The sequence below is a fragment of the Salmo salar genome, chromosome 17 (assembly GCF_965601325.2).
Source record: "Salmo salar chromosome 17, fSalSal1, whole genome shotgun sequence".
NCBI lineage: Eukaryota > Metazoa > Chordata > Actinopteri > Salmoniformes > Salmonidae > Salmo > Salmo salar.
This window is the reverse complement of record NC_138307.1, coordinates 6,676,770-6,689,714: the sequence shown is the minus strand read 5'-3', so window position 1 is coordinate 6,689,714 and position 12,945 is coordinate 6,676,770. Positions and strand designations below refer to the sequence as shown.

Below are 12,945 nucleotides of genomic sequence, written 5' to 3'. Positions count from 1 at the left end.
GCACACCGCGACAGTTGAATACTAAATGCATTCCTTCCCATGCCTGAAAGATTTATATTCACGTTCTAGAATTAAGAAAGAAAAACAAGATGCTGGGAATTCCAGAACTCGTATGTTGTTGCTTCTCGCCAGTGAAGGTAAGTCAAAGCCAGTAGGTGTATACAATATGTTCTGTAAGCGTGTACGTCTCCTCTCATGCTTAATATCTGCCAGGTTGGACGAGAAGAAACCTTCAAATATGACTCATAGAGAAAAGAAAAAAAATTGAACACTGACTGAAAACCAGAGAGAACGACTCAAATCATAGAGAGACCTTACTGTCATCCCCTCAATCCCCCTAAATGTCACCGTTAAATGCACAGGCAGCAGTGGAAATGCCAAGGTCAATCCCTAGCAGTCCATTTGATGAGAGGCAGAGCCAGTAAAAGGACTTAACCTCCTCCAGCTAATCTCTGGAGCTGGCCATATTAACAAGTGCTTTATGAGCATATCAAAGACCAGTCAGCATTAATGAGGTGGTCATCAGTAAAACATGCCATTTGATGTCTGCATAACGTTATCTATCACATTCAATTTAAGTCTACACGTTTGCGTTTAGCTGCTCAAAGCTTGCATATAGTACGAGTCACAAAGTTGAGATACAAATGTCCCTTTAGAGTAGGCCATTCCATTGAGATCAAAAATTGCTACAATAGACTAGACTAGACTACACTCTTATAAAAAAAGTTGCTATCTAGAACCTAAAAGGGTTCTTCGGCTGTCCCCATTGGAGAACCCTTTGAAGAAACCATTTTGGTTCCAGGTAGAACCCTTTTGGTGATTCTACATGGAAACCAACAGGGTTCTACCTTGAACCAAAAAAGGGTTCTCTTATGGGGACAACTGAAGAACCCTTTTGGAACCCTTTTTTCTAAGAGTGTAGACTAGAATTTAATATAACATACATCGCCTTCAGAAAGTATTCATACCCCTTGACTTACTCCACATTTTGTTCTGTTACATTTTGTTAGAATTGACATTGGCAGCGATTACAGCTGTGAGTCTTTCTGGGTAAGTCTTGCACACATGGATTGTACAATATTTGCAAGCTCTGTCAAGTTGCCATTTTTTTATGTCTTGCCATACTCTTTCAAGCCATTTTTGGTCAAAACTGTAAATAGGCCACTCAGGAACATTCAACGTCTTCTTGGTAAGCAACTCCAGTGTATATTTGGCCTTGTGTTTTAGGTTTTTGTCCTGCTGAAAGGTGAATTTGTCTCCCAGTGTCTGTTGGAAAGCAACCTGAACCAGGTTTTCCTCTAGGACTTTGCCTGTGCTTAGCTCTATTCTGTTTCTTTTTATCCTAAAAAACTCCATAGTCCTTGCAGATGAGCATACCCATAACATGATGCAGTCACCACCATGATCGACAATATAAAGAGTGGTACTCAGTGATGTGTTGTGTTGGATTTCAAATCAAATCACAATTTATTATTCACATGCGCCAAAAACAACAGGTATAGACCTTAGAGTGAAATGCTTATTTACGAGCCTCTAACCAACAATGCAGTTAAAAAAAAAATATGGATAAGAATATGAAATAAAAATAACAAATAATTAAAGAGCAGCAGTAAAATAACAATAGCAAGACTATATACAGGGGGGTACTGGTACAGAGTCAATGTGCGGGGGCACCGGTTAGTTGAGGTAATATGTACATGAAGGTAGAGTTATTAAAGTGACTATGCATAGATGATAACAACAGAGAGTAGCAGCAGTGTAAAAGAGGGGGAGAGGGGGGCAATGCAAATAGTCTGGGTAGCCATTTGATTAGGTGTTCAGGAGTCTTATGGCTTGGAAGCTGTTTAGAAGCCTATTGGACCTAGACTTGGCGCTCCGGTACCGCTTGCCGTAAGGTAGCAGAGGGAACAGTCTATAACTAGGGTGGCTGGAGTCTTTGACAATTTTTAGGGCCTTCCTCTGACACCGCCTGGTACAGAGGTCCTGGATGGCAGGAAGCTTGGCCCCAGTGATGTACTGGGCCGTTCGCACTACCCTACGTAGTGCCTTGCGGTCGGAGGCCGAGCAGTTACCATACTAGGCAGTGAGGAAACCAGTCAGGATGCTCTCGATGGTGCAGCTGTAGAACCTTTTGAGGATCTGAGGACCCATGCCAAATCTTTTCAGTCTCCTGAGGGGGAATAGGTTTTGTTGTGCCCTCTTCACGACTGTCTTGGCGTGCTTGGACCATGTTAGTTTGTTGGTGATGTGGACACCAAGGAACTTGAAGCTCTCAACCTGCTCCAGATTTGCCCCAAACATAATCCTTTGTATTCAGCACATTAAGTTAATTTCTTTGCCACATTTTATGCAGTATTACTTAACTGCCTTATTGCAAAAAGGACGCATGTTTTGGAAAATCTTCCATCTTTTCACTCCGTCATTTAGATTAATGTTGTTGATCCATCCTCAGTTTTCTCCTATCACAGCCATTAAATTCTGTAACTGTTTTAAAGTCACCATTGGCCTCATGGTAAAATCCCTGAGCGGTTTCCTTCCTCTCCGGCAACTGAGTTAGGAAGGATGCCTATATCTATGTAGTGACTGGTTGTATTGATACATCCAAAGTGTAATTAATAACTTCACCATGCTCAAAGGGATATTCAATGTCCGCTTGTTTTATTTATTTTGCCCATAGGTGACCTTCTTTGTGAGCTATTGGAAAACCTCCCTGTTCTTTGTTGTTGAATCTGTGTTTGAAATTCACTACTGGACTGTGGAACCTTACAGATAATTGTATGTGTGGGGTACAGAGATGAGGTAGTCATAAAAATATAATGTTAAACACTATTATTGCACAGAGTGAGTCCATACAACTTATGTGACACGTTAAGCAAATCTTTACTCCTGAACTTATTTAGGCTTGCCATAACAAAGGGGTTGAATACATAATGACTCAAGTTTTTAATTTTGTATTAATTTGTAAACATTTCAAAAAACATAATTCCACTTTGACATTATGGGGTATTGTGTGTAGGCCAGTTGCACAAAATCTAAATTTAAACCAGTTTAAATTCAGGCTGTAACACAACAAAATGTGGAAAAAGTCAAGGGGTGTGTGAATGCTTTCTGAAGGCACTGTAGTACAATAGAAATAGAACAGTAGATCTCACCACAGTTGGCCTCGTCCGATCCATCAGCACAGTCCGGGTCGTCGTCACACACCCATAGGGCTGAGATACAGTGCATGGAGCTCTTACACTGGAACTGGTTGGCAGAACAGGTACTCTCAGCTGGGGATGGAGACCGATGGCACAGGAGATAGAAAAGAGACAGGGAGTTAAAACTCTGAAGGATAAAGACGAAAAGAGACGTCATCACGTATACCACAAAAAGGACCAGCTAACCAGTCTATATAAAAATGGCAAAACTTGTAGGCTAATGCAACTGAAGGTACCAAAACAATAGCAATACACATGTATTGTAGTTCAATCAAATTCACACAAATCATGTTATATGTGGCATACAAAACTAGGGTGTGGAGCAATAGAGAAAGTACATTTTTCCTCCACACCCTCTTTATGCCACAGTACCCTGACACCCAGAGCACAGCTTCCTCTTTCCCAGCAGGAGGGGGGATGGAGGTGGTTAGAGCTCCAGCTGCATCTCTAAACCCTCAGCCCGCCCAGCGTGATTAGCCCTGGTTAAACCTCCCTTTGTGTCAGAAAGACATCCCCCTCAGCCCTCAGACGCAGGCTAAACCTCCTTCTGTCTGCCCTAATCTGCACCCTGGGTGAGACTCAGCTCCTGAAATATCCTCTCTGTCTCGCTCTGTCGCTCACGCGCGCGCATCATTTTGCCATGTTAAAACTGACGCGCTGGCATTTTCCAGCCCCAGCGCCAGGGTCGGCGATTTACCTGTGTAATGTCAGCTGGCTTGCGCCGAAGTGGGAGGGGTGGAAATATTTGAGGTGTGTCCTTAAGAACGTGCGCCAATATGCCAATTTCAGTGACTGCAACTAGGGATATTTAAGGCCGACCAAAAGCTGGTTTTAGCGGTAAAGCAGTTGGTAATGACATTGATTTTGCCAGAGCACACTGTAGCCTTAAGTACATCACCAATGTTTTATTGAAATGTCATGAATATCAGAACACTCAGACATTCCCCTTTTTATTTCTGTGAGACGTTTGGACTCATTATGTGCTATGCCCATTGCATGAAAGGCGTCAGTGAACGTAGGAAGCCTGTTTAAGAAAAAAAGTTATTCATTTTGTCCAAAAAATGTATCTTCCACTTTCCTCTGTTGGAACTTTCAAACCGCGGGAAATCGCGGGAATTGGTGCTGAATCAGCTTTTAGGCTATATTTGCCTGTTTTGTTACCTTTCACTTGGCTAAGTCACTATGGCCAAATCAACGGCAATGGTATGCTACAGCTATATATAGTATATTTGGGAGCAGTAACGGTGAGTGGACATTCCCCCCTTTCTCTTTATATTGGATCTTTATCTTTGTCAAAAGTTTAGATGTGCATCAAACCCTCCATAGTCTTGTGTGGTCTCGTGTGGCTCAGTTGGTAGAGCATGGTGTTTGCAACGCCAAGGTTGTGGGTTCGATTCCCACAGGGGACCAGTACTTAGAATTTTTTTTAATGAAATGTACGCTTTCACTACTATATGTCGCTCTGGATAAGAGTGTCTGCTAAATGACGTAACTGTAGTCTACGTTGTTGCCTAATATCACACTATATTTATTTTTTTATTTCGCCTTTATTTAACCAGGTAGGCTAGTTGAGAACAAGTTCTCATTTGCAACTGCGACCTGGCCAAGATAAAGCAAAGCAGTTCGACACATACAACACAGAGTTACACATGGAATAAACAAACATACAATCAATAATACAGTAGGAAAATCTATATACAGCATGTGCAAACGAGGTAGGATAAGAGAGGTAAGGCAATAAATAGGCCATGGTGGCAAAGTAATTACAATAAAGCAATTAAACACTGGAATGGTTGGATGTGCAGAGGATGAATGTGCAAGTTGAGATACTGGGGTGCAAAGGAGCAAGATAAATAAATAAATACAGTATGGGGATGAGGTAGATTGGATGGGCTGGATTTGGGTGAAGGAGAAGTGGGGGAGGTTTTGGCGAGTCGCTGTGGGGAGCGCAGGGCTGTTGACCGGGGTAGGGATGGCAAGGTGGAAAGCATGGCCAGCCGTAGAAAAATGCTTATTGAAATTCTCAATTATTGTAGATTTATCGGTAGTGACAGTGTTTCCTAGGCTCAGTGCAGTGGGCAGCTGGGAGGAGGTGGTCTTATTCTCCATGGACTTTACACTGTCCCATAACTTTTTTGAGTTTGTACTACAGGATGCAAATTTCTGTTTGAAATTATGCCCAATTATATGCCCACGGGGAGCAATGGTGGTGCCTGTAATTGTATTTAGACATATAGCCTGTTTAAAACCAGTTGTTTCGTTTTAGGAGAATTTGATTAAAATTACTCGCTCTCTTTGTAGGTCTTATCAATTAGTGAATTTAATATTGCTTATTGACAATGTAATGCATTTTACAGTAGGCCTATATTAGTGCAAATGCTACGTTAACAATATATTTCCATATCGATGCCATGCAATTACTGTTCAAAACATGTTCAACATATTTATCAAATATGGGATAGGCCTACTTTTTGTTATTTTGTTTCTGTAGGCTATTTAACAAACTAGGCTCTAATGGACAAACATTCAACTAGGAGTTGATGACCACGCAATACATAAAATACCATAAATACACAATGTGAGCTTGGGACTACACCGTTCTATCTGCATTTTTGCCAACATTTTGTTATTCATGTGGCCTTGTTCTGTTCAATGTTCTCTACCTATATAGTACTATACATATCCTAATTCATGTTGTTAAGTTAAAAAGAATACAAGATACAAATTGCTGACACCATTCAAACCAATTCTAATGCCAATCATCTCAGAAGCATATTTTTGCAGAAAGAACTTAATAGTCCTGTCACATTCTTCTTCGTCAGATGATAAAGAAAAATCATTGTCGGACCAAAACGCAACGGGGAAATGTGCACTCATCTTCTTTTATTAACTTGGCAAAGAAGGAAAAACCAAAATAAACACGTACACAAAACACAATGACGAATAACAGGCCGGTAAGGCATTAAGGCTATACCTAGCACAATCTCCCACAAACTACAAACACAAACACATACCTATATATAGGACTCTCAATCAGAGGCAACTAGGAAACACCTGCCTCTAATTGAGAGTCCAACACCCAATACCTAAACAAAGAAATACTAATACTAGAATGAACATAGAAATACAAAACATAACATAGCCCAAAACCTGGAAATAATAAATCAAACACCCTTCTAAACAACCAACCACCCCGAACCACATAAAACAAATACCCCCTGCCACGTCCTGACCAAACTACAATACAAATAACCCCTATTACTGGTCAGGACGTGACAAGTCCCAAGCTCTCAACAACTTGAAGCTACCACATATTTAGCCATGGAGCATGTTCTGATTGGCCGGTGAGAGGTCAAGTCTCGATACATCTTCAACTTGTTTATTTTGCAAAACCCAGCCCTTCCGCGCCACTGCCAGCTACTGCGCCCATAAATCTGGTTGTGAAAATAGCAACAAATATTTCTGACACCCCCCATACCTATAGCGCTACCGCCAGCGCTTAGATTTACACTTGTGTTAGGTTTGTAAAAATAGAGCCCACAGAGAAACACTTTACTTGGTGCTGTACATTCCTCCAGCCCTCCCCCCATCCTTCCCCTCACACCTTCCCCCACCCAGCTCCACCTTCCCCCAGCCTACCAGCGTGGCTCAACCCCCTGCTGGTGCAATTACCAGTGTCTTCCTCTCTGTTCCCAGTGGCCTCAGGGCAAGACTTCGGGCAAGGGCAACACGGCTCTACCACTGAGCCAGGCTGGGGCTGAATGTGACTGCAGCCAGAGACTCAGGAGGTGCAGGGAGGGGAAGGGAAGGAGATTAGACTGCTTCTAGGGCTGGAGCTCAGAGACGTGTCGTTAACCCACCACTGTGATCTAATAAGGCATTCATGGATGGTGTGTGTGTGTGTGTGTGTGTGTGTGTGTGTGTGTGTGTGTGTGTGTGTGTGTGTGTGTGTGTGTGTGTGTGTGTGTGTGTGTGTGTGTGTGTGTCTTGAGACCTTGCTCCAGTGTGTCTTAGAGCTGTCACTTTGATTCATGATGACAACCAGACAGGTGTGATTACAGGTACTTACTAAGACCCTCTCTCTGTCTCTCTCACAGACATGAGGAATTGTCTCATAACCTTTACCTGGTGCTGTAAATTTCAGACAAGTGAAAGAAGCACCCAGAAGTTCAGAACTTTAAAATGTCAAGACAGAGGGATAACAAGCAGGGGATGAAACTCCAATCAAAATCCACAGTGAGGTCAAACTAGGTCAACTAAAAGGAAACACACATCCTTTTCTTATTATAACAAGGACATGTGGCTTTTATTAATAATGCACCTTCCTTGTGTCTATGAACAGAATTAACCAGGTATGGCAGTATGAACATAGAAGGCTGGGGGCTTCCTATAATCCAAAGAGAATTGTTAACAGGGTGAATCATTGACCAAGACTTGAAGATCAGAGGGGAAGTCACAGAGACTGTCTGTTCAGAGTCTGAGTTTCTCTCTACTGTTCCTTTCTTTTCTTTTGTCATTCATCAAAGGGTTGTCTCTCACGCTAAAGAAATGTCCAGAGTGCCAACAACTAAAAGCCTTTTCAATACTTTATTATCTAAATTCTTGCAGAGGCTCATTTTTCATGGCCAAGTGAAATTGAAATTCCCCCGACAAAAAGTACAGAGCTGTCAAACTTTCATCACATAGTCAGCATCTTCTTTAAGACCGTATCTATGGAGATCCATCTATCTACAGATTATTTGACTCTTACGGCAGTCTGTCTCGTCCTCTCCGTCTCCACAGTCGTCCTGTCCGTTACAGCGCAGGTTCAGTGGGATGCACTTCTGACGCTTCCTGCATTTGAACTGTCCAGATAGACAGATGTACGATTCTGTAGATAGTATGAACAAAGGTGTTAGCCTTAACCGAGGTAGTCTACAATGTCGTTTTTGACAGTTGTGGAAACTTTTGGGTCGGATTCAGAATAGGACGGATAATGTCAGAATTTATTTATTGACTTTATTTAAAACGGTAAGTAATGAGTATGCATTCTCTTTTAAGATAATGACCAGAAATGTGAAGAAAGGTCAATAATATGACAAAAGGACTTCACCACAGTTGGCTTCATCAGAGTTGTCCCCACAGTCGTTCTCCCCATCACAGATAAATGGAGGCAGAGCACAGAGACCAGTTCCACACTGGAACCTCCCTGGCTGGCATTTAAACTCAGCTGTGAGGAAAGAACAAAAACACACACACACACACACACACACACACACACACATTGCACCGACTTTATAGAAGCACAGCTAGTGAACAAGACCAGGGAGAAGGGTTGTAACGGTTTCTGTACTGTACTGTGCAGTTAGTGTCCTGCTCCACTAGAGGGCTGTGAATTGATTGTGTAATTGTGAATTGGTGTGTACAGAAAATGTGACAACCCTTACTGGGACTTTGTCAAGTGTATGCGTGTGTGCGTGTGTTGATGGTGACTCACGGCAGTCTGGAGGCTCGTCTGACCCGTCCCCACAGTCATCCACCGTGTCACACTTCCACCAGAAGGGGATGCACTCATCTGTCCCACAGCGGAACTATAGGACACAACAACAGTAGAAAGCTTCAGATTTCAACATCATCATCATTCATTAAGATTTTGAAGTCAGAGCCTCTGCTAGTCCCTCCCCATCTTCCAAAAACATCTGAAAACATTCCTCTTCAAAATGTATCTTAATCTATCCCACAGCACCCCCCCCCCCCCCCTCTCACTCCCCCTCCTAGCACGGACTTAGCTGGTAGCTGCTTTATTGGGTGGCAGGTACAGTCGCCTTTGTGATTAGAGTGTTGGGCCAGTAACCGAAAGGTTGCTGGTTTGAATTCCGAAGCCGACAAAATCTGACACTGTGCCCTTGAGCAAGGCACTTAACCCAATTGATCCAGGGGTGCTGGACAATGGTGACACTGGCCGTGACCCCACTCCCTATGGGTGTCTCAGGGGGAGTTGGGATATGCAAGAAACACATTCCCATGACAAACATATATTTGACATGTTACAAGTGTGTAACATGTCAAATATAAGCACTCCTCTAATTATTACTAAGGAAATATTCACTTACTATGACTGTGAAATGTAGTTGTCCCACCTAACAACCTTAAGATGAATTCACTAACTGTAAGTCGCTCTGGATAACATTGTCAAATATGTCAAATATTTCTGTAAGCAGTAGGAGAAAAGGGCCACTGACCTGGCTGGCTGTGCAGTTGGAAAGGCAGGTCTTGTTTTCTGCAGCCAGGTAGAAGTGGGTGGGGCAGGCACACCTGTAACCTCCCCCGGGGGAGAGCAGACACAGGTGGCTGCAGCCTCCGTTGGTCACCTGACACTGGTGTTTGGGCACTGCGGCGGAGAGAGGGAGACTAAAACCAACATCCACAGCTAGAGCCCTTTCCCCTCAACTCTGCTGTCAGCATCATTAGTCTGAGGGCACATTTGCTCATTACAATTAAAAAGAAACACCTCTCTCTCTCTCTCTCTCTCTCCAAGGCATTCAGACACACACACACTGAGTGTCTAGACAATTACCGTCGGGTTGGCGGAGAGGGTGGTACACCTTGATGTTGTGGATGGCTCTCCAGTATCTGAGCAGCTCTGCTCCCTGAGCCCCGGAGGTCTTGTGGGCCCGGTTCAGCGACTTGGACTTCTCATCCGTCCAATAGATGACATCCTCAAACAGAGTCAGCCCTGTCACCTCCCGGATGTCTTGACTAGGCACTGGAATGGAATACGCACTGATTAATCAGAGTCTGGAATACAGTCAGATCACACACACACGCACGCGTGAATACACACACATGCACGCACACACACACAATAGATTAACATGCCACTTCTACATTACGTCCATCTGATTCTGCTTTATGAGGAATCTGCTGCACACACGCACACACACACACACACACACACACACACACACACACACGTAACCGTGTAGGTTCCGTCCCTCTCTTCGCCCCAACCAGGGACCCTTGCACACATCACACATCGTTACCCATCGCACCACAAAAGCCGCAAAAGTCACTGATTGAAACGCTATTAGCGCGCACCACCGCTAACTAACTAGCCATTTCACATCGGTTACACACACACACACACACACACACACACACACACACACACACACACACACACACACACACACACACACACACACACACACAGCTCGTCCTGAATAATTGCTGTGACAAGCTGCCAGGCTCTGTGGTGTTTTATTGCAGGCAAAGAGGAGTAAAGACATGACTAAATGGACTGTCTATCTGTCAGTCAGCATGGCTTAGTAGAGCACGGAGTAGACTATAAGTACTACAGCTAATCACAAACTGGCTGTTGAAAATGAAAATCTGAAATTAAATTAACAATAAAAATATGTTGAGAGTGTCGTGACTTCACTTTAAAAACTCTACAGGATCGGTGTCCTCCCCACGGGACGGTTAAGCTAACGTAGGCTAATGTGATTAGCATGAGGTTGTGAGTGACATGAACATTTCCCAGGACAGACATGTCTGATATGGGCAGAAAACTTAAATTCTTGTTAATCTAACTGCACTGTCCAATTTACAGTAGTTATTACAGGGAAAGAATACCATTCTATTGTTTGAGAAGAGTGCACAATTATGAACTTGAAAATGTATTAATAAACCAATTAGGCACATTTGGGCAGTCTTGATACAACAGTTTGAACAGGTATGCAATGGTTCATTGGATCAGTCTAAAACGTTGCACATACACTGCTGCCATCTATTGGCCAACATCTAAATTGCGCCTGGGCTGGAATAATACATTATGCCCTTTCTCTTCCATTTCAAAGATGATAGTACAAAAAAAATACAATTAAATGCATGTATTTTTCTTTGTATTTTTGTTTACCAGATCGAATGTGTGATATATTGTCCTACATTAATTTCACATTTCCACAAACTTAAAAGTGTTTCTTTTCAAATGGTATCAAGAATATGCATATCCTTGCTTCAGGTCCTGTGCTACATGCAGTTAGATTTGGATATGCCATTTGAGGCAAAAATGTATGAAAAGGGTCGGATCCTTAAGAGGTTTTTAAGCCTTGTTTAATAACATCATGTTTTGTTCGTGAACCAAATAGTATTGTGGAAAAATTGTGTTAGACCAAATGAATAACTAAAAAAAAAGGTGAGAAAAACATTTATCTCATTTCTCACAGGTTGAACGCCAGAGATAGATAGCGACTCACTCCAATTAACACCTTGTTTTGAAGTGTATGGAACAGGCATATTAATGACTTGGCTCACGCTCGGTTTCTATGGAGTTGAATCAATCACGGACAAACCGTTTCACAGTAATGTCAAGGTTTTTATCTAAAGTCTGAAAAAGTACACTCAATTAATTTTGTATTTATTTTTTTACAACTGCGACCTGGCCAAGATAAAGCAAAGCAGTGCGACACAAACAACAACACAGAGTTACACATGGAATAAACAAACATACAGTCAATAATACAATAGAGAAAGTATACAGTGTGTGCAAATGAGGTAGGATAAGGGGGGTGAGGCAAGTGATAGATGACAATGTCAATGACAACCTGACCTTAAATCTGCACAAATGATTATTTACAAAGCCAATTGAGCCATCAAATGTTGAGAGTTGAGAGTTGAGAGTTGAGAGACAGAGAGACAGAGAGACAGACAGACAGACAGACAGACAGACAGACAGACAGACAGACAGACAGACAGACAGACAGACAGACAGACAGACCAAGGGAAATACTTAATTCACTGTCCCTTACCTTTGTGTCTTTTTGAACCGTCCATGTTTGAGAAGAGAATTTGATGCGAGTCAGCCCAGTAAAGTCTTTTTGCTGTGTAGTCGATGGTGAGAGCTGCAGGGCTGAATATGTCTGTATCGCTGATCACCGTCCGGCTGCTGCCGTCCAAACCTATTCTCCCAATATGGGGATACTCTCCACTGTCGATCCAGAACACATAACTACAGAGGAATGAATACAGTTTTCAGCTAGATACCTTAGGCTACACTTCTCCACTTCGTTGGTCAAATGGGCTATGTGAACTGTGAATTGTGGTTGTCTCACTTAGCTATCTTAAGGTTAATGCAGTAACTGTAAGTCGCTCTGGACAAGAGCGTCTGCTAAATGACAAAAATTTGGTAAATCTAACTGTGTTTACTTCTCATTATGGAGTAGTTTACGTGAGATATGAAACTCAACATCAAAATGAGTACTAGACTTCAAAGCCTGAGCAGAAAGTTGGCTGCCTTAGAAACAAAACAGCATAGGTACACTTACACAGTAACAAACTGATTAGCTGGTATTTCTTCTGATAGTCATTGGTTTCTCTCAACAGACATAGCTAAATCTCGTTCTGGTTTCATTCTCTCCAGATGATACTGTGATAGATAGTAGCACGTAGCATGATGTAAAGAGAGATGGAGAAGATGGAGAGTTGTACATGCCCAGTGTCTGCATCCAGAGCCAGGTCGGTAGGGTTGTCCAGACCAGTGCTGACCAGTACCACAGGATAGAGTCCGTTAGCCTTGGACACCTCCAGACTCTTCTTCCTTATGTCGCACCAGTACAGGTTCTTACCTATCCAGTCCACGGCTAGAGCACTGGGGGTGGACGTCCTGTGGATTACCTGTGGGTTAGAGGAGAGGAAACAGGTAGGGACATTTTTATCTCAATATAAAATAATTTCTGAGTAACAATTAAGTACCTTAATGTGATTG

The 12,945-nt window shown here is 42.6% G+C and overlaps 1 protein-coding gene across 1 annotated transcript in view; it reads right to left on the bottom strand.

Annotated features, from left to right (window-relative positions):
• Positions 1-12,945, bottom strand: part of LOC106575230 (low-density lipoprotein receptor-related protein 1B) — a 162,685-nt gene that overhangs the window by 50,441 nt on the left and 99,299 nt on the right. The window contains exons 59-66 of the mRNA XM_082964378.1: positions 12,673-12,854; positions 11,990-12,189; positions 9,757-9,945; positions 9,422-9,570; positions 8,677-8,770; positions 8,293-8,409; positions 7,951-8,070; positions 3,153-3,272 (exon numbers count right to left, since the gene is read on the bottom strand). Coding sequence (XP_082820504.1) covers positions 3,153-3,272; positions 7,951-8,070; positions 8,293-8,409; positions 8,677-8,770; positions 9,422-9,570; positions 9,757-9,945; positions 11,990-12,189; positions 12,673-12,854 — 1,171 coding nt within the window. The remainder of the gene's footprint in view (positions 1-3,152; positions 3,273-7,950; positions 8,071-8,292; positions 8,410-8,676; positions 8,771-9,421; positions 9,571-9,756; positions 9,946-11,989; positions 12,190-12,672; positions 12,855-12,945) is intronic.